This window comes from Musa acuminata, chromosome BXJ3-5 (genome assembly GCF_036884655.1).
Source record: "Musa acuminata AAA Group cultivar baxijiao chromosome BXJ3-5, Cavendish_Baxijiao_AAA, whole genome shotgun sequence".
NCBI lineage: Eukaryota > Viridiplantae > Streptophyta > Magnoliopsida > Zingiberales > Musaceae > Musa > Musa acuminata.
Window position 1 is genome coordinate 3719144 of NC_088353.1, and position 18960 is coordinate 3738103.

Consider the following 18960-nt stretch of genomic DNA (forward strand, 5'->3'; position numbering starts at 1 on the left):
CTGTTTAACTCACCATGAGATTCCAAAATTATGAAACTATGTTAATCAACTATGGTTCTGTATCAAGAATCTTATGGTTTTGCGATACAAAAGGGTGGACAGTGGACAAAATTGATATTTACTCATGCCATTCAAGATGAGGATCATGAATCTGGATCCAATAAAAACTATAATAGTAAAGGACAAGGTTAAGGTAGTTGATGGTTTGGAGGAAATGAGAGAGCTTAGCTCAGACTGAATTCGACAAGAGTTCCTCATGGTCTCCACCATCCTACCAGCATGGATTTTATGGGCTGGAATATGATTTTGTGTTGCCCACAACAAAAAAGTGATGACAGCTCCAGTGTTTCAAAGCCATCATTGTCGTGCCCAATCCAACCATACATACAGCTGTACTGGTTGCACATCTGGAGCCCCACCATACCATGGTGCCTATAGCAACCAACTATCCACTTAATGAGCAATGTGCCTCGAATATTGCTAATTTGATCCACAAGCAGCATACTGAAAGTCAATACTAAATGTCTTGAGCAAGGTTCGCAATATCGAACCGTACCAGTGTTTCGACCTGGGCTCGGTACCGATACGGTACGGTATACCGAGCGGTACACCCAGGTGTACCGAGTACTGTAGCACTGCTCTCATTCTGTTGGAGCTGCTCAAGAGGAGCGCGGTAGCGAACATGATGAGCGAGAAGTTGACTACTCTCCGCGAGCGGAGGAAGCGCAATCTGGTGCACTAACTGGGAAAAAGAGTCACAAGGAGAGACTCACAACGGCGGAAACCCGCCTGGATGTTCTGGAAGCGAACATGGAGGAACTCTACCATGGCCAACAAAGGCTTGTTGGGGTCGAGAGCTCGCAAGAGGAAGCGGAGTCCAGGATCGACAAGGTCGAGGCCCTAGTCGACCGACTGTCTGATGACACCAAAGACTCCGTGCAACACTTACAGGATGTTGTGGCGGAACTCACTGCAAAGGTGGCAATGCTCACAAGAACACTAAATGTGAGGGGAAGCAACACCCGCGTTGCACCGCCACAAAATTTGAGGGCACCTGAGCCTCATGGATATGGAGGGGCCAGAGATGCCAAAGAGCTCGAGAACTTTCTATTCGACATGGAACAATACTTCCGAGCTACGAGGCCCGATTCTGAAGATACCAAAGTTTCTATAGCAACAATGTATCTGAACGGAGATGCGAAACTTTGGTGGCGAACCCGTTGGGAGGAGATCCAACAAGGTTGGTGTCGAGTCGACACATGGGAAGACTTGAAGCGGGAGTTGAGAACTCAGTTCCTACCGGAGAACACAGAGTTCGTTGCAAGAAGGAAGTTGAGACAACTCCGCCAAAGTACCACCATCCGAGACTATGTGAAACAATTTTCTGCACTAATGCTGGACATACAGGACATGTCCGAGAAGGATAAGTTGTTCAGCTTCCTCGATGGTTTGAAACCATGGGCTCAATAGGAGCTAAATCGAAGGAATGTTACCGATGTAGTCGGGGCAATTGCTACTACAGAAAAGCTCACCGACTTTGTTTCCTCTGAAGACCCAGCAAGAAGGAAACAATCTTCAGGCAATCACCGACTTTGTTTCCTATTCTTGGGGCATCGAATCGATGATGGCTCCATTCAGATGAATAAGTCGAAGGTGCAAGCTGTTCTAGAAGAACCGGTGCTCAAATTGCCGAACTATGGAGAGCCCTTTGAAGTCTATACAAATGCTTCGGACTTCGCTATTGGGGGGGTACTCATGCAGGAAGGTCATCCGGTGGCCTACGAGAGCCGCAAACTCAACGAGATCGAGCGGCGGTATCCAGTGCATGAGAAGGAGATGACAGCAGTGATCCACTGTCTACGAGTTTAGCGACACTACCTCCTCGGGTTGCGATTTGTGCTGAGGACGGACAACATCGCCCTGAGCTATTTCCAAACTCAGAAGAAGCTCTCCCCAAAGCAGGCGCGGTGGTAGGACTTCCTGGCTGAATTTGATATGGCAATGGAGTACAAGCCCGGGAAGGCGAATGTCGTGGCCGATGCGCTGAGTCGGAATGTGAAATGCGTGAATGCCGTACAACTGGAGGGCAGAGGCCAAGCAAGTCAGTTGCACTCCAACTTCCTTTCCCGAATCAGGGATGGACTGTATAGTGATCCCCAGGCAGTTATCCTGATGTAGCTCATCAAAGAAGGCAAGGCACGACGATTTTGGGTCCAGGAGGGACTTGTTTACACAAAAGGGAATAGAGTTTATGTTTCCTGAGTGGACAATTTAAGGCGTGAGCTCTTAAAAGAGTGTCACGATTCCCTTTGGGCTGGACACCCAGGCATTCACAGAACGTTGGCTCTCATGGAGAGGGCCTTCTACTGGCTGAAGATGGGGACTGATGTGGAGGAATATGTTCGAACATGCCTTACTTGCCAACAAGACAAGGTGGAGCAGCGAAAGCCGGTGGGACTTTTGGAGCCTTTGCCCGTACCAGAAAGGTCGTGGGAGAGCATTTCCTTGGATTTCATATCAAGCTTGCCACTTGTAGGGGGACTCGGGTCGATACTCGTGGTGGTCGATCGATTTTCAAAGTATGCAACTTTCATTGCTGCTCCCCTACACTGTTCAGCAGAGGAGGCAGCCAAGCTGATGATGAAGGATGTAGTGAAGTATTGGGGAGTCCCGCACAATATCATTAGCGATCGAGACGCTCGGTTCCTGGGACGATTCTGGACCGAGCTGTTCAAATTGTTGGGGTCAAAGTTATACTTCTCTACAAGCCTCCACCCCCAGACAGATGGCCAGACTGAAAGGATAAACTCGCTCTTGGAGCAATATCTCCGGCACTACGTGAGTGCCAATCAATGAGATTGGGTGAAGCTGTTGGACATTGCCCAATTCTCCTACAACTTACAGCGGAGCTCTGCATCCAACAAGAGCCCCTTCGAGATCATCACTGGAAAACAACCGTCGACTCCGCACACCATAGCAATTGGGTATACTGGGAGTAGTCCATCAGCCTATCATTTCGCAAAGGAGTGGCATCGAAATGCAGATATTGCGCGGGCTTACTTGGGAAGGCGGCAAAAAGAATGAAGAAGTGGGCAGACTTGGGAAGGCAACCGCAAGAGTTCAAAGTTGACGATTTGGTGTTGGTAAAGCTCCAACCAGCATCACTCCAATTCTTTAGGAACAGAGTCCACAAAGGATTGGTGCGCAAGTATGAAGGACCCTTCCCAATTATCAGCAGGGTAGGCAACGTCTTTTACAAGTTGCAGCTGCCGACGTGGTTCAAAATTCACAACGTTCTTCACGCCAGCAACCTAAAAGTCTACCACTCGGATCCGCAAGATGCTTCCCGAAGTGTTCCAACTCGGCTACCTCCCATCACAACCTCCTACGAGAAGCGAGTGGAAACCATTCTGGCAGACCGCAAGATAAAGCTACCCAACGGAGCTGAGCAGACAGAGTACTTGGTGAAGTGGCGAAAGCTTCCTCAAACTGAAGCCAGTTGGGAGCCCGAAGACGCCCTGCGACATGAAGAAGAAGTCATCGACCACTACCAACAAGCATTGACGAGGGCGTCGACAGTTTAAGTGGGGGAGAATGTCACGAACGGTCGTCGCGCACCCGCAACAACTTCGTTCAACGAACCGTTCGTCGCTCACACCTACATGTACAGCTGCTTGACAGCATGTTTTCTCTTGGTTTTAGGTCATTTTGCTTGTAAAAATGTAAGTTCGAACAAGCTGCAGCGTTACAAAGCGACCGCTCACCGAACCGAGCAAAACAGCCCCAAAACAGCTCTGTTTTCGCGTGCCGCGGGCTGATTTCTGCAATCTGCCTCCGCTCACCAAAACGTCAGCCATCACAGCCCCTTTGAACCCCCCGGGTGGCACAAGGCTGGATGAGGCTTCGGTTATATACCGGGCGTTGAACTCTCTTTCGCAAGTTCGCACGTGGCCTTTACAGGAACTTGTTTTTGCGCCCGGGACCAGGTGAGCGGCTGTTTGTGGGCTTGCAGCTGTTCGTTCATCCTTCTAAAGCCTTGTTTTCTCCCTCTCCCTCTTTTCTCTTGTGCACACAAGGTGCTCGTTGAATTGCTTGTAAAGCTTCCCCTTTTCGCGAGACTTCGGGACTTGTCTGTTGCTCGTTCTTTCGAACTAACCAACTTTCTCTTTTACAGGTCCTTCGGGACCTGCGAGAGGTTACAAGTGGTTTGATCCTTATGGAGCAATATCGCAAGGGCGAAGCGCGACTTAGGCAACGCAAGCTAAGTTCGCGTCTTTGCCTCAAGGGCGACTCGCGACTTAGGCAATGCAAGCTAAGTTCGCATCTTTGGCCGCAAGGGTGCCTCACGCCTTAGGCAATTCCAGCTAAGGCCGTGACAGGGCGGTACAGTTCGGTACTGCAGACCATACTCTTGAGAGCAACGTCATTAGTGGTTTCTAGAGAATAATAATCTTGACATTTAGCCTCAACCATCTCCTAAGGCAAAACAATATTCATTTTTGTACAGGTAAGTGTCCCTACTTGATAAATTATGACATATTGATATGTCATCAACCTTATTTTATTATGATGCATATGCTATTTATTATGACTTCTGTGTTTTTGAAGTTTTACTTATGTTTTTGTAGTATATCATTCATATTACATCTTAAAAATATATGAAAAGGCATAATCAAATAGTAACAAAGAAGTGATTGGACTGGTCCATCACTGATACCGGCTGGTCCAATTGATATCAAAATTGTACCAGTCCAAACAATAACCAGCATTGGTATTAAATGGAGATTTTGTTGCTGTAGTTGTTTTTATCATTTATGTCTACTGACATGGTCTAATCAAATTTTCAAAAGAATCTGAAGCTGTGATGTACCACAGCCATGTACTTGGAAATTATATTGCACTTTTACACATCTCAATAACTATTTCAGTGTTCAGATAAAAATATTAGTATCAAACACAGATATTGGAACATATGCCACTAGAAAATGATGCAAAATCATGCAAGAATAAAGAATCAATGACATGACAAAAAAAAAGTAACAGTCAAATTATGAAAAAGTAGAGGTGTACCTCGACTCGTCCAAGTAGAACAGTCATCCTGTCAGATAAATTGTTTTCTTTGACAACTTCACCAACCTGCTTAGGTATTATGCAAACCCTTCTTACTGTTAAACAAAAACTCACTACATGATAAGCATTAAAGATTTAGACTGAGTTGCAAAATGAAACCAAATTCAAACAACAGGAGATAAGTCAAAGTAAAATAAAAATGGACAATCTACAAGGAACACTTATTTACACACAAAACAGCATAGAAACACCAATTAAAATACTTTGGTTGTTGGAAACTTTGAACTATTTAAATGGACCTATATTGCTGCAAATCTAGCACAAAATGTTAGGTGTGACATGAATCCAAGTGTTTGACATGGTGACCAATTCTGGTTTAAGATAGGGCATATGACTTAAGAGAGTCCAAGTTTAAGATAGAGGTATTGGGATCCAATCCAAATTAAGATATTTAAATATATTTAGAATATTTAACAATGATATAACTTAAATAATTATATATTTATTTTAATTTAATGTATTTTAACCAAATTTAACTATTTTAAATGGATTAATAACTTATATTTAACTAATTTCAAAAAAATATTTCTAAAATTCCTTTCTTTTCTTCACTTTCTCTCTGAATTCGTTTTCTCCTCTTTTCTCCTCTCCTATAGTTGTCTTTACTGAAATTAGTGATTGGTGAACATTTCTCTATGTTTTGGTTTAGAAATTCTTTTGGAAAGGATGGCACATCACAAAGACTTCCCAACTCACTGTTCTTCTCTATCGGCCATGATCACTAATCTCCCTCTCACTGTTCTAAAATTGATGCATCAGCATGGATACATTGTGGTAACATGCCAAGTTCAAGCACTACAGGGTTCAGCTACATGAACATTTTTCTTGCCACAGAACTTTCTTGAAGTCAATATACAAAAGATACTCCGATGGTAACAAGTAATAACAATATTACTAACAACTTAAATAGCATTGTTTGTCGTACCATTCAAATTTGATACAAAATGGGTGGTTTGCACTGGTCCACCTGCTGATCCATACATGCACTGTTTCATTTTGGACAGAATGCATAAAGGGGAGCGTACCGAGCGATACAAACGAAAGGTAACCGTTGGATTTTGATTGTACCAATTCAACCCCTTTAAATCAGTCTCCTCCCTCTTTCACTCACTCTCACTAACTCTCATTTTCATTTTAACTTCATTAAATTTCCTAATCAACGAGCATATAAGGATAAATTTAGTTCGAGTAAATTAGTACAACTTCATTAAACTCTCATTCTCACTCTCCTTGATGGATAAAAAAAGATAAATTCACTTTTTCATCCTTATATCCTATAATTTCTATTCCTTTGTCTCATATAAACACACATGATAGGGGCTTTTTAATATATGGTTATTTTCTGTCCTTTTTTAATGAAAACTGGTATGTACCATCAATACCGACATATGGTACTGTCAATACTAACCAATACATACCGGTCCATAGGTCGGCACGACATGATAGTCCATGTTAAATAGTATAACATATACTAAAAGATAAACAATCCTTGAATCACTGCTCTATAACTATCAGCATCCTGTGTCACTCCAATATGACACATTTAGTATAATAAACCCAATATTTAAATTTCATTAACATAGAGCATTATCACAAATACCAATTACATCAATTTCTCAATAATCAAAATTACATTCACAAAGATGGCCTTTGGACAGCCAATAAACTAAAAAATTACTATAATTAGAATGAAATAATCCAATTATTAAATATATACTAAAAAGTAAAAACTACTGCTAGCCAATATCCACCTCTGGAATAGAACTTGCACTTTCTCCCATTAGCTAATTCCCTAGCACTACTGATCAGGAAAAAAAAAAGGGGCAATTTACCTAGAAAATCCCCCACTAAATGGTTTTTATCAGATGGCGCTCCTCTGTTGAGATTTTACTAAGGAACACTCATTTTTTCATGATGGATAACTATACCTTGTCCTTGTAATAATAAGAGGAGAGAAGGGAGGAGGAAGAAGAGACAAAGGAGGAGGAGCAATGCGAGGGTTGACTAAACCAGTTCACTGATCCGAACCGGTTATGAACAGGTTCAGAGAATTTTAAAAATAAAATTCATTGGAATAGGTAGGTGAAATTGGTATTTACAAAAAAAGAGATACAGTAAAAACAAATTAGTGGGGACTTTTGTAGGTAAACTACCCAAAAAATAATGCAATTTGAAGTGGGCATTTTCAGCTCAACAGAGGTTATCTTCATAAACCATGTAATTAAGAAAGTATATCATGTGACATGCAAATAGCTTAGAACATTATCAATTAAAACAATCAATAGACAGAGACATTCATCCAAATCAAACGTCAATATGAACCTGGTCCATGGGAAGTCATGTATGCTGGAATTAGAAAATTAAAATCAATGCAACATCACATAGAAACAAATCATCTCATTGGATGTATATATGCATAGGATCTCCTCGATCACTGAGAAAACAACTCTTCTAGAGATGAGGAATCATTTCATATAAACTTCCAAACACTAAAAGTAGTCTCTACCATAATAAGTGTGTAACCATTAGTCAGCATGTTAAATGACACCTAATCCATGTAAAAAATCGACCTATCAACACTGGCTTGCTTGCCCATTGACAGGGAAACATTGTTCGTGAATATATCAACAAAGCAAGTCTCCTTAGGTAATAATGCCAACTTAGCAACATGAACAAAAAATGAAAATTAAATCAACAATGGTCAATGTCAATCGTTGATTAATCATCAACGAAGTTGGTGTCCTTGATTCATATGGGCCAACAATCAATTAGTGGCAGTTGTTGGATTGATAACCAACTAATTAATGATTGATAGCAGTTGTGGTCGATGATAGCTTTAGTAGCCAATTGATCACAAGTCAACAATAATTCAATAGAACAAATGTAGCAATATGTAACTGTCTATTGTCAAGAGGTATTTCTGAGTATAATTCACTTTAATTAACTTCAGTTTTTAATGATCCACTGTCACCAAAGTTAAAAATGGTTCCAAATTCAAAATATCCATCTACAGCTTTTAACAAAGGAAAATTCCTGAAAATTTTACGTGAAACAAATTGTTTATAATGTTATTCATTTTAGCCAATCAAAATTCCCTAAATGGTTTAAAAATTCAAGCAATGATAAAACCATTATTGATAGTTCCTTAGTCCATTAAACAAATCATATCTTGACGGTAGTCACAATAAAGGGTATAAAGGAAAAACATTGTTAAGTAACATTAGGTCAAACTTTCTTCCAACTTTCTTCATCATCTCTCCGGAAAGGAAATGATCAGAACATAAAAAGTGAAATTACCCGCACTGCTAGAGAACTTTCATCAATTGCATACACCTGAAAGCATATAAGACTTGTTTATACAATATATTTAACATAACTATGAACTATTCAGGTAAATCGTTATTCTCCAGGGATGGCATGAAAGGAAAAATTGAAGAAACACCAACGTTGCAATTCAAAGCCAATGCAAACAACATTAAGAAAGTTACTTCATAAGTTGTTGAGTTACTCTAATAAAGTGAATTTTTTCCTCTTGCTATTTAATAATAACTTAAAACCTTTAAACATCACTAGTAGACATCAAAATGGGAGCATATCAAGGCATCAAGGTATTTTGCATTAGAAAAGTACTGTCTAATAACAAAATCAGGTATTATTGCAATCATAAACAGCAAATTAAGGGTTCCTTTTTTCTTTCCTTGTTTTGTGTGCGGTTATCATGAAGACTATTGCAGACAGCTTAAGTTTTAAGTAAGCCAATGAACAACAAAATTTTTAGTTATAATAAAAAAAAGTGAAGCCTCAGTTTGTAACAGATCTGTAATTAACTTCTGTTGCTTTATTATCATATCCTCTGTGACATGTACATGTTCATGATATTGTAAAAGCAAGATTGGGTAAACCGCTCTGTTTGACATTATTCAACCGATATTTACGAGTCCGACCGCTGACTGATACAGGTACCAACCCAAACCGAATGTTTCAATCCGGTTTTGGTATTATATATTATTTATTCTAATCTTTATTCCCCTAGGTTCGAGGCATCTGACACCTCACATTTGCAAGGAGGCCTACACTGCCACATGCTACCCACCCTCCTCTTCTTCCTTCTTCCTCCTCTTCTTTTTCTCTCTTTCCGTCTTTTTCTTCCTCTTCTTCCTTCTTGCTATGCTTCCTCTTCCTTCTTCCTCTGCTGCTCTGTCTCCCCCAATGGTTCATGTTACCACCACATGGGATACCAGAACTCACCGCCACTAGACCCATATCGATCCAACCATGGACCGACACATGTCCGATAACCGAAACTACGAGTCTTGGTTGAAAGAACTAAGAGTGCTCAATACCTTACGACTCAAATTCTCTTGCCATGGAAGCTACACTTCTCTAAAAATTATATGTTCTCGCAAAATATTTCAGCACTCTTCATTGCTTGCCCAAGAGCATCAAATATCAACGCCTATGCTGGTTGATGGTGTAGCAATCAAGTGATGCACCTACTTTCTTTAATTAAGAAAAACATACAAACCAAGGACTATCGTACTACTTGAAATGGTATACGGCTAGTGTATGTGTTGATCCGGGTGTGGGCCAGTATGCGGACCACCTCGTTTGGGGTGGTCTGGTCCAACTCAAGAAAAAAATAAAAAAAACATAAAATAGCGATGGGACCCATCCAACTCAGCATTAAAAAGAAAAAAAAACCCTAAAATAGCAACTAGGGCTCACAGACATGAGCCCTTTTCTTGCAATGCTGCTACCACCATTGTTGCTTTGCAAATCTTCTTCTTGCTGCAGCCACCTTCTCACAACGTTGTTGTCATCATTGCTATCATTCGACATCGCATGGGCCTTCTTCTCGTTGCTACCATCTTGTCGCGATGCTGCTGCCGTCACCGCTGTCATTCGACGTAGCGTAATTCTTCTCACTGCTGTCATCTTCTCACAACACTATTGTCAATGTTGTTGCTGCCGCCACTGCTATAGTTGTTGTTTAACGTTGCAGCTACTATCATTTGTCTATTTTTATCTCCCTAAGTACATTTTCACCAAGGTTCGTAATTTCATACCGCACCGGAGTATCGAGCTCAGCTCGGTACAGTATGGTACGAGTATACCAAGCAATATGTTCTAGTGTAACTGCTTGGTGTGTTTGTGTGTGTGTATGTGTGTGTGTATATATCGAGCGGTACGTATATAAAATAAAAAAGTTAAAAAATAAAAAAAGGGCAATGTCGTCGAGGTTTCTTCTCCCCACGCCAAGGCTTCTTCTCCCCACGCAGATTAGGAGAAGTCGCTGATGATGCCGAGGTCTCCCCATGAAGCCTCGGCGACATCGTCGAGGTTTCTTCTCCTCACGTCGAGGCTTTTTCTCCCCGCGTGGATTAGGAGAAGTCACTGACAACACCGAGGCCTCATCGTCTCAGACGAGGAGGCGACATCTCATCTACGACATCCGGCGAGGGAGGGTGGCAACGGATCAGGATCGTCAAGGGAGAGGGACGTCGGATCTCCAGATTCTCCCTTTTCTTCTCCCTCTTCTTCCTTCTCCCTTAGCTAATACTGCCCGGTAGCGGGTGGCGACGGTCGCCAAATCTCCAGATTCTCCCTTTTCTTCTCCCTCTTCTTCCTTCTCCCTCAGCTAATACCGGCCGGTAGCGGGTGGTGACGGTCGAAATCGACCGTCACCGACCGATTTCGACTGGTAACTGGGCGGAAACAGCCCCAATCGACGGATACCAGACGATATCATTCGAAATTAAAAACCTTGCTCTCACCTCCTCTCTCCTTTTCTTTCTTCTTCTTCCTCCTCCATCACTTCCTCTTCTTCCTTCTTCCTCCACTTTCTCTCCTTCCGTTCTCTTCCTCCATCCACCCTTCTTCTCCTTTTTCTTCTTCCTCTTTGAAATGCTAGAATGTACCAATGTATTCACACATGGTTCTAACCAGCATGTACCAGTCCAACCAGATCACCAAAACAGATTTGGTACCCAAAACGGCAATCCTTAATACAAACAACTTAAGAGATTTTCTTTCAGAACTCCCATAACAGCAACAATCAACCTGATTTTGCTTTCAAACAAACTCAAACCACCTACTTTCAACATTTGAAACATAAAATTTACTACTGCATTTCTGTTACATAATTCATGAGTTATGACTAAACTCATCTGAAACAAACAAGGGGAAAACTTAGACTATTATCCTTTCATTTCTTATATGCTCATAAAAATTCTCACTTGCTCTAAGCAAGATGAGTATAAAAGATGGATAAAATAATGATATGTAACTTTATCTGATTAATAGTTCAAGTAATCTGCTGATTGATCAAGTAACTAAAATCAACTGAACCCTAAAATCTTGATGGAATTACTAATCTATCAAACTGTCAAAAGATAACTGGCATAGTCTATTAAAAATACAGAAACTCCAGAGTTAATTTATTTGTTCATGTTGAGAAGAGTCAGAACATACTGTCACGACCTTAGCTGGTTTTGCCTAAGGCGTGCGGCACCCTCGCGCGTCCGTCCGCAAAGGTCAGCCTCCCCGAAGCCTCTCATTGTCCCTTAGGACCAACAAAAGAGAGAACGGGTTAAAGAGAACGCCTCAATCGGGATCCACAAGCAAACATGTCCGAAAAACACTTCATAGACAATGCAAATTACAAACAGACTTTACAAGCTCGGAATAGTTGCACAACAAAGGGTAAAATGGTCCATTACAGACCGAAAAGCTCTCGCACGTGTCTACATGACACAACCTTTATTTACAAGCCTAAAGAGGCCACCAACCCAACTAACATGGGACTATTTAGCCTTCGGTCGCCCCTCTATCTACTGTACAAGGCATGAACATGCCAAAAGACAACGGACAGACATAAGCATTACATCCAACATCTTGTTTAGAAGTTTGTCCGTTAGATTCTCCCCCACTTATCCCTTCGACGTCCTCGTCGAAGCTTTTGTGAACACTGCAACTCTTCGCCTTTGCTGAGTCTTTAATCTTCCGCTCCAGCCGCAATGCGCCTCCTGGCTCCCAACTGCTCTACGCTGCTGTTTTTGAGTAGTCGACCCTTTAATCCGCCATGCTGCTACAACTCACCAATGACTCTGACTCTGTTGGGGGGGTTGGCTGAGTTGTGTTGATCCTTGTTGATTCCTGCGGATCCGCCAGATGAAGGAAAAGACCATCCTTACTGCGCCAGTCTCTTAAAAATTCCACATGCTGCTTGAACTGGGTGGATACTTGTTGGAGCTTTAACGAGCATCGTCTCGCAAACTTATGAAGTTTTGGGTCCTTCCTCCACAAAATCTGCTCATTGACTTTTCTTTCAGTTAGTTGTCACATCCAAGTAGGTTCGCATCACTTCCGCTTTCGATTGGCATTTCGTTGGGAAATGAAGCGGACAATCTACTCTCAGTAGCACTGATCACCGTTGGTGAGGATTTGACAACTATTGTCTTCCATTATCTTCGAAGGGTCTTTGAACTTGTGCAGAGCTCCTCTGCTGGATAGATAAGAGAACTGGGGTACTCGGTTTCGCCCATTCTCTTAAGAGTTGAGAAGGCAAAGGTTACTTTGACTTCGCCCGCCTCCTCGAGGTTGTACTTCATGCATCGAGCTGGTTACTAGTCTTCGCCTGCTCTTTGCTCACACTTCTGAAGCACTTGAAGTGTTTGCACTCCTTGCATTGAGTTAGCTACTGTGATTCACCTTCTCAATGCCATCGAACTTCTGGAATGCGGGAAGTTTTCACCCCAACTTGGAGTAATTCTTTGATAGATGAGGTCGCCTTTGGGATTGTACCGTCTTCTCCATCAACCTTGCCGCCTACTCCACTGAGTAGCAGAGGTACAGCACTGCGTACTGCCTGCTTCGTTCCTTGGTCGTGCACTCTTGCATGACCCGAAGTCCTTCACTTACGGCTATCTTGATGAGAAACTTGTTGACACCGGTCTTACGAAGTTTCTTGGCCTCTGCCCTTCAGCCTTGTCTCGGTACTTGGAGATTGCCTCTGCATGCTCCACCTCCTCGGCCCCTTTCACGACCAAGTGCTCTCCCTCCGTGAGAGCAAGGGATCAATGACTTGCACGGAAGTCCCGCCTCTGCGGTACCATGGCGCTGCCATGCCCATGGCCCTACTATCCGTCGCCTCGACTCTGTATCCCTTTTCTTCACAATCAGTAGAGATGTCTCCGTGGCACTCCTCTGAGTCCACCTCCATTCTAACTTATGCTTGATTTTGGGTAGCTAAGTCCCTCTGGACTCGTCGTCGCTTCCTCGCCCCTTTCGACCCCCTGCTTCAACACCACTGTGTTCTCCAAGCAGTCTGTTTGGTCGATGGAAAGACAGACTGCAACTCCCATGCATGGCCTCTGCCATCACGTTGTAGAGTTTGCACCGATTCTGTTCTCCTTAGCTTCCTTGGTAGCAACGTTCGCTTACTCGACCTTGTCCTCTGACTTGTCGGGCTCCCTTAAGCGAATATGAGCTCTGGAGCAGTCCAACTCTCCAGCTGCTTCGATCATACCTCTGTATGATCAAGTCCCTCCCATGGAACTCACTGGTACTTGCATTCGAACTTTTCCCTTGGTGGAACACAGCCCCCATATGCTGATGACCAAGGCTTTCATCCGATGCAAAATTCGATGCACGCCCGGAAGACCCGCCTCTGCGGTACCATGGCCTTAACTCCTTGAACCCATAGCCCTTCTTGCCGTCGTGTTGTTCACCGAAGTGGAGCTTCCAGTAACTCCCGATCATACCTCCATATGATCTCATCCCTCACAGGACTTTGTCGTGTGCGTCGCATTGCCACAAACTATTCCACCACGATCCGCTGCACCATGTCGCCTCCTGGTGACATCTCCATTGCATTCTGATCCTTGTGGAATAAACTCGAATTGTGAACCCTCCATGTGTGGCCTCTGCCAATACATCGCAGGGTCTCCTCCACCTTCGAATTTGTTCGCTCCTTTGGCAATCGACCTTCATCCACCCACTCTTGGGTCACACCTAGATGAAGCACCGCTCTAGGACAGTCCGTCGCCTAGTAGCTCTCGAAGTCCACCGACTTCACTGTAATCTGTGCACCATTGTCTGGATCCTGGGCCTCTGCCCCTACCAGCACAATCTCCGCTGCGCACTGCTTCCTTCATAGCAACTCAAATGGCAACACTGTGGCATATTCTTCAAGAGTACCCGCCTCTACGTCCTCTTGCCCCGTGCTAAGGCCTTCTGAACCCAACTTCGCCTCCGCAAATTGAGTCGCCTTAGTTCCTCCATCAAATGCTCCTCCGAAATAAGGTGCATGTGCCCAGAAGCTCCCTTCGTCTTTGGCACCATGCAAGATGAGTCCGCTCCGTCAGAATGAAGGACCCATGGAACAACATGATCCTACCCTTGCCTCTGCAAGAGTTCATGTCTTTGACCTCTGTCTAAGGAAAGCACTGTGCTTCTGCTCCATGTTCCAACTTCTCTGCTGGCTCCCTTCATGCGGCTTGGGTACTTCGCCAAGTTACACCCAAGTTGCTCCGCTCCTCGTTTTTGCATTGAGTCGATGGTGGCCCTCATGCCCTCCATTCCACGGGTCAGCCCTCCCTTGAGTCCGATCTCCATATCGACTCTAAGTGTGCCTTCATTTAAGTTGCTTCAGGTTGCTCCCCCACTTGATCTCGCAATGCATCCACCAATGCATTCTCTCGAGCGAGATCATGCGACAACTCCTCGCCGCTTGCTCAGTCCATCGAGCTTCGTAAAGTTGTTGTTTGTGAGGTACTCCTCCTCAACATGTGAAGTCCGTCTCACATGATTCTCCCTCTAGAGTGCCGAGACTTATCCCTCCTAGATAACTGTCCCGTTGGAGCAACATCTCTCTTCGTTTCGGAGACCCCCATCCCCTTGGACTACTCCGATCTGCTGAACAAATTGTGCATTATTCTGCCTCTTGCAAACGCACTTGCTAGATTGCGCCTCCACGTCAATACAGCCACCGCCGCACCCCTCAAGGCCTAGCAACATGCTAAACTCGTTGCACACTTCAGCCTCCTCCGGACGTATCCTTCACATGACGAAGAGAAAGTTTCAATGCTCCATGGCGCCGAGTCTCGGTCGCCTTGGGATGACCACGAACATTCCATCGTCCGCATACAAGCCCATGCATGAGTACCAAATTCTTCGAGTTAGCAATTCCCCTCACCTCTGTGAGCTTTGCATAACTCTTTTGGTCGTTGAACAACTCATTCCACCTTGGATGGTCTCATTCTTGCCAAGCGACTCGCTTGCCTAGAGCCTCGCTTGCCTAGAGCACCATCAAGTATAGTTGTCAACGTTGAGCCGTAGCTCAAACTCAGCCATCCCAACCTTTGTGCGCTCCGCATTCTTCCAAGCTTGCCTGTTCTCGTGGTGCCTCTTGCGCGAAGGGTTGGCCATTCCTCAAAATGCCAATGTTAGATGCCCGCTCCTCTGAGCGACTCTTTTCCCTACATCTCCATGCCCGTTTTCCCTCAAACGGTCGCGCGTGTGCTGACTGCCCTCGACGCAGCCCCGCTAGGTCCCCCACGTTTGCATGTCAAGTGTTTCTATGAGTGCTTGTCCGGCTCTGATACCATAATGTCACGACCTTAGCTGGTTTTGCCTAAGGCGTGCGGCACCCTCGCGTGTCCGTCCGCAAAGGTCAGCCTCCCCGAAGCCTCCCATTGTCCCTTAGGACCAACAAAAGAGAGAACGGGTTAAAGAGAACGCCTCAATCGGGATCCACAAGCAAACATGTCCGAAAAACACTTCATAAACAATGCAAATTACAAACAGACTTTACAAGCTCTGAATAGTTGCACAACAAAGGGTAAAATGGTCCATTACAGACCGAAAAGCTCTCGCACGTGTCTACATGACACAACCTTTATTTACAAGCCTAAAGAGGCCACCAACCCAACTAACATGGGACTATTTAGCCTTCGGCCGCCCCTCTACCTGCTGTACAAGGCATGAACATGCCAAAAGACAACGGACAGACATAAGCATTACATCTAACATCTTGTTTAGAAGTTTGTCCGTTACAATACGTTGTTCAAAAGAGCTGCACATATGTCAGATAATATTTGTTCATGTTAGTTTAACATATTAAGGATGTAGCTGCCATATATTTGAAAAATAAGCAAGGTAAATATCCCTGATGCTTGAAACAAATAAGTGTTATCAAGGTTTGTGTGCCTGATATAGTTCAATATGGACAGTATTTACTGGTCCGATAGTCTACCGATACGTGGACGAGGATAAACCAAGCGGGATGCCCAGTATAAGCAATTTTCTTAATGCTCTTTTAGCTATTTTCAGGGTTTCGCAAGACTCAGTACCTATCAGCATATTGACACTCGGTACACTTGTACTACAGTGATTGAAGCCCTGACCAATACGCTACTGGTGCACAATCATGAACTTCCATTGTTACACCCACAAGTTTATCCTGGTGTATCTAATTAAATCTGCATGCAATCTGTATTGTCAATTTTGTGTTGTTTGCCAACAAGTAGTCGTATTGAAAAGCAAGTAGAATGCCATAATATCAACATAAACTCACAGTATAATTAACCTTGGGATAGACAAGATATATAATCACTGATTCTGATGTTAATATTGTAAGCAGAAACTTGATTAATTATCCATACTATGATTATCATAGCTAGGTAAGGCAACTTGCCACAAAGAAGCAGCACAAATGCTAGTTACATAACATACAAGGGCATAAGTTATACGCTTGAATAATTAACACAATAAAAAAGGACAAAATAATACACAATGCGTCTGAAGTAAATCAACAGAAAGTTACAAGACAAATAAAATATGAGATGCAATTACCCGTGTAGCACCAGCAAGAGCACAAAAGATGGCAAGAATTCCGGTACCACAACCAATATTTAAAACAACCTACAAATAGTGGCAATTGTTAAGCAAAAATCATATTCAAAATACACATTGAGGATGATTTTTTTGTATACTTAGTCAAAGGCAACAAATTACCTTTCCAGAAATTAAAGGTTGATGCCTCAAGATACCATCTCTGTACGCTTCCATACGCGCATGATCCTGTAGATTATCAAAGAATTATAAAGATTTGTCCCAAAAGAGCATGATGATTGTCAGAAGTCAAGTCTAACTACTTGCACAGAAACAACATGAGAAATATGTATTATAAACTATCATGTTATATACCTCCAAATTTCATTTGGCATGCTCAAGTACTAATCACTTACATTAAGGACTACCATGTAAATTCGACAGCTTTCATCAAATAACAGAAATAAGACAACTTAGGACACCATGGGAATTAAACATCAACAGGGTTCAGTCCCAAGGAAAACTATTCACGTCATCAAGAGATAAAAGGTAAAGGAATACAGAGTATTCCCTCTTTAGGAGGGAAAAAATGAAACATAAGAAATATGCAAGAGTAAATAGCAATTATCGTGATCATTTTTGCAAATTCGTCAAAGAAAAGCATACAAAAATCCACAAAGAAACCTGAAGTTTGATCAGTCAGGCAGATATCACCGACAATTAAGCAAAATGACAACAAAAATAACAAAATTGTGCTAGGTCCATGTTGAATATTTTAAACTTTTTCAGTGAGGCAAAAGGAAGCTTAAATGGGTTTAATTGCATTAAACCAAGATGAACATAGAAGCTAACAGATTAAAAGAATTATGGATAAGACTTCAAAACATAAGCACAGGATCTTATTGTAGTATTTAAACTTTTCTTTTATTGATGTTAAAATTTAATCGCCAGAAACAAGTGTTAGCCTTTGCTTACCTGGGAAGAAATTGTTATCTTGTAAGGAAACGCTACTCATTTTATGTAATTCCAAATTACATTTCACTTAAGAAAAGTCATTATCCAAAATTTAGGGGACTAGAAATTCAAAAGAAAATAAAGGTTGATATCAAGTTAAAGACAAAGAAATTCTTGATTATAATAATCCATTATAGGATCCAAAGACTTCATAGAAAATAAACAAAGGTAACCCATGTTCTATGATACATTTCAAATTTATACAACAAACAAGACCAATCATTTAGCTAAATTGGAACACAAATAGACATGGTCTGGCAAATTTCTACATAGTTGGTAAGGTTTGAATTGATAATAGGACTCATGGTCTGGCAAATCTTCGACATAATTGGTAGGGTTTGAATTGATAATAGGACTCATGTTCTAGCAAATTTCTACATAATTGGTAGGTTTTGAATTGATAATAGGACTCTGAGCTAAAATTACAGAAGTGTTAACAACTAAATCAGCACAATCGACACATACTTCCAGCTCAGGCACTTGTCGTTCAAGTGACACTAACATCTCATGATTGTCGTATCAATGGTTCAGTATAAGTTTGAACATGTTCAGGCAACCACCGCAATCTAATTTCTCCACAGGTAGCTGCCTCTAGCATGTGGTTTGTGAAGAATATAGTTCTCATAGCTTCAAGGAACTAAGGAGTGGAGAAGCTACCACAAAAGATGGTTATTATGTCATGAATAATAAATTGAAAGAACAATGTCTATTAGATGAATCTACCGTTTTCCTATTCCGTACATATTACGGTAAACTACTAAAGATTTAGTATTTAACTTCAATAGAATTCTTTCTGGAAGTACCCAAGAAAAATGGAAGCAAAAACCGATCATATATTTGTGTCTGTTTTCAACATATCCAAATTGGTTTCAAGATTTTAAACAAGATCAGACAAGAAGAGTCGAGACCAGATCAAGAGAACCTTGGCAGTTGAGAAAAGAATGGTAGATTTCTTCCTGTAGAAAAATTACACTCCAAACACAC

The 18960-nt window shown here is 42.4% G+C and overlaps 1 protein-coding gene across 2 annotated transcripts in view; it reads right to left on the minus strand.

Annotated features, from left to right (window-relative positions):
• Window positions 1-18960, minus strand: part of LOC135582906 (probable protein arginine N-methyltransferase 6.2) — a 34661-nt gene that overhangs the window by 15079 nt on the left and 622 nt on the right. The window contains exons 2-5 of one of the 2 annotated variants that reach the window (XM_065151038.1): window positions 17146-17211; window positions 16984-17052; window positions 8428-8463; window positions 5071-5136 (exon numbers count right to left, since the gene is read on the minus strand). In XM_065151038.1, the coding sequence (XP_065007110.1) occupies window positions 5071-5136; window positions 8428-8463; window positions 16984-17052; window positions 17146-17211 (237 nt within the window). The remainder of the gene's footprint in view (window positions 1-5070; window positions 5137-8427; window positions 8464-16983; window positions 17053-17145; window positions 17212-18960) is intronic. The other variant, XM_065151039.1, reaches the window with a different exon arrangement.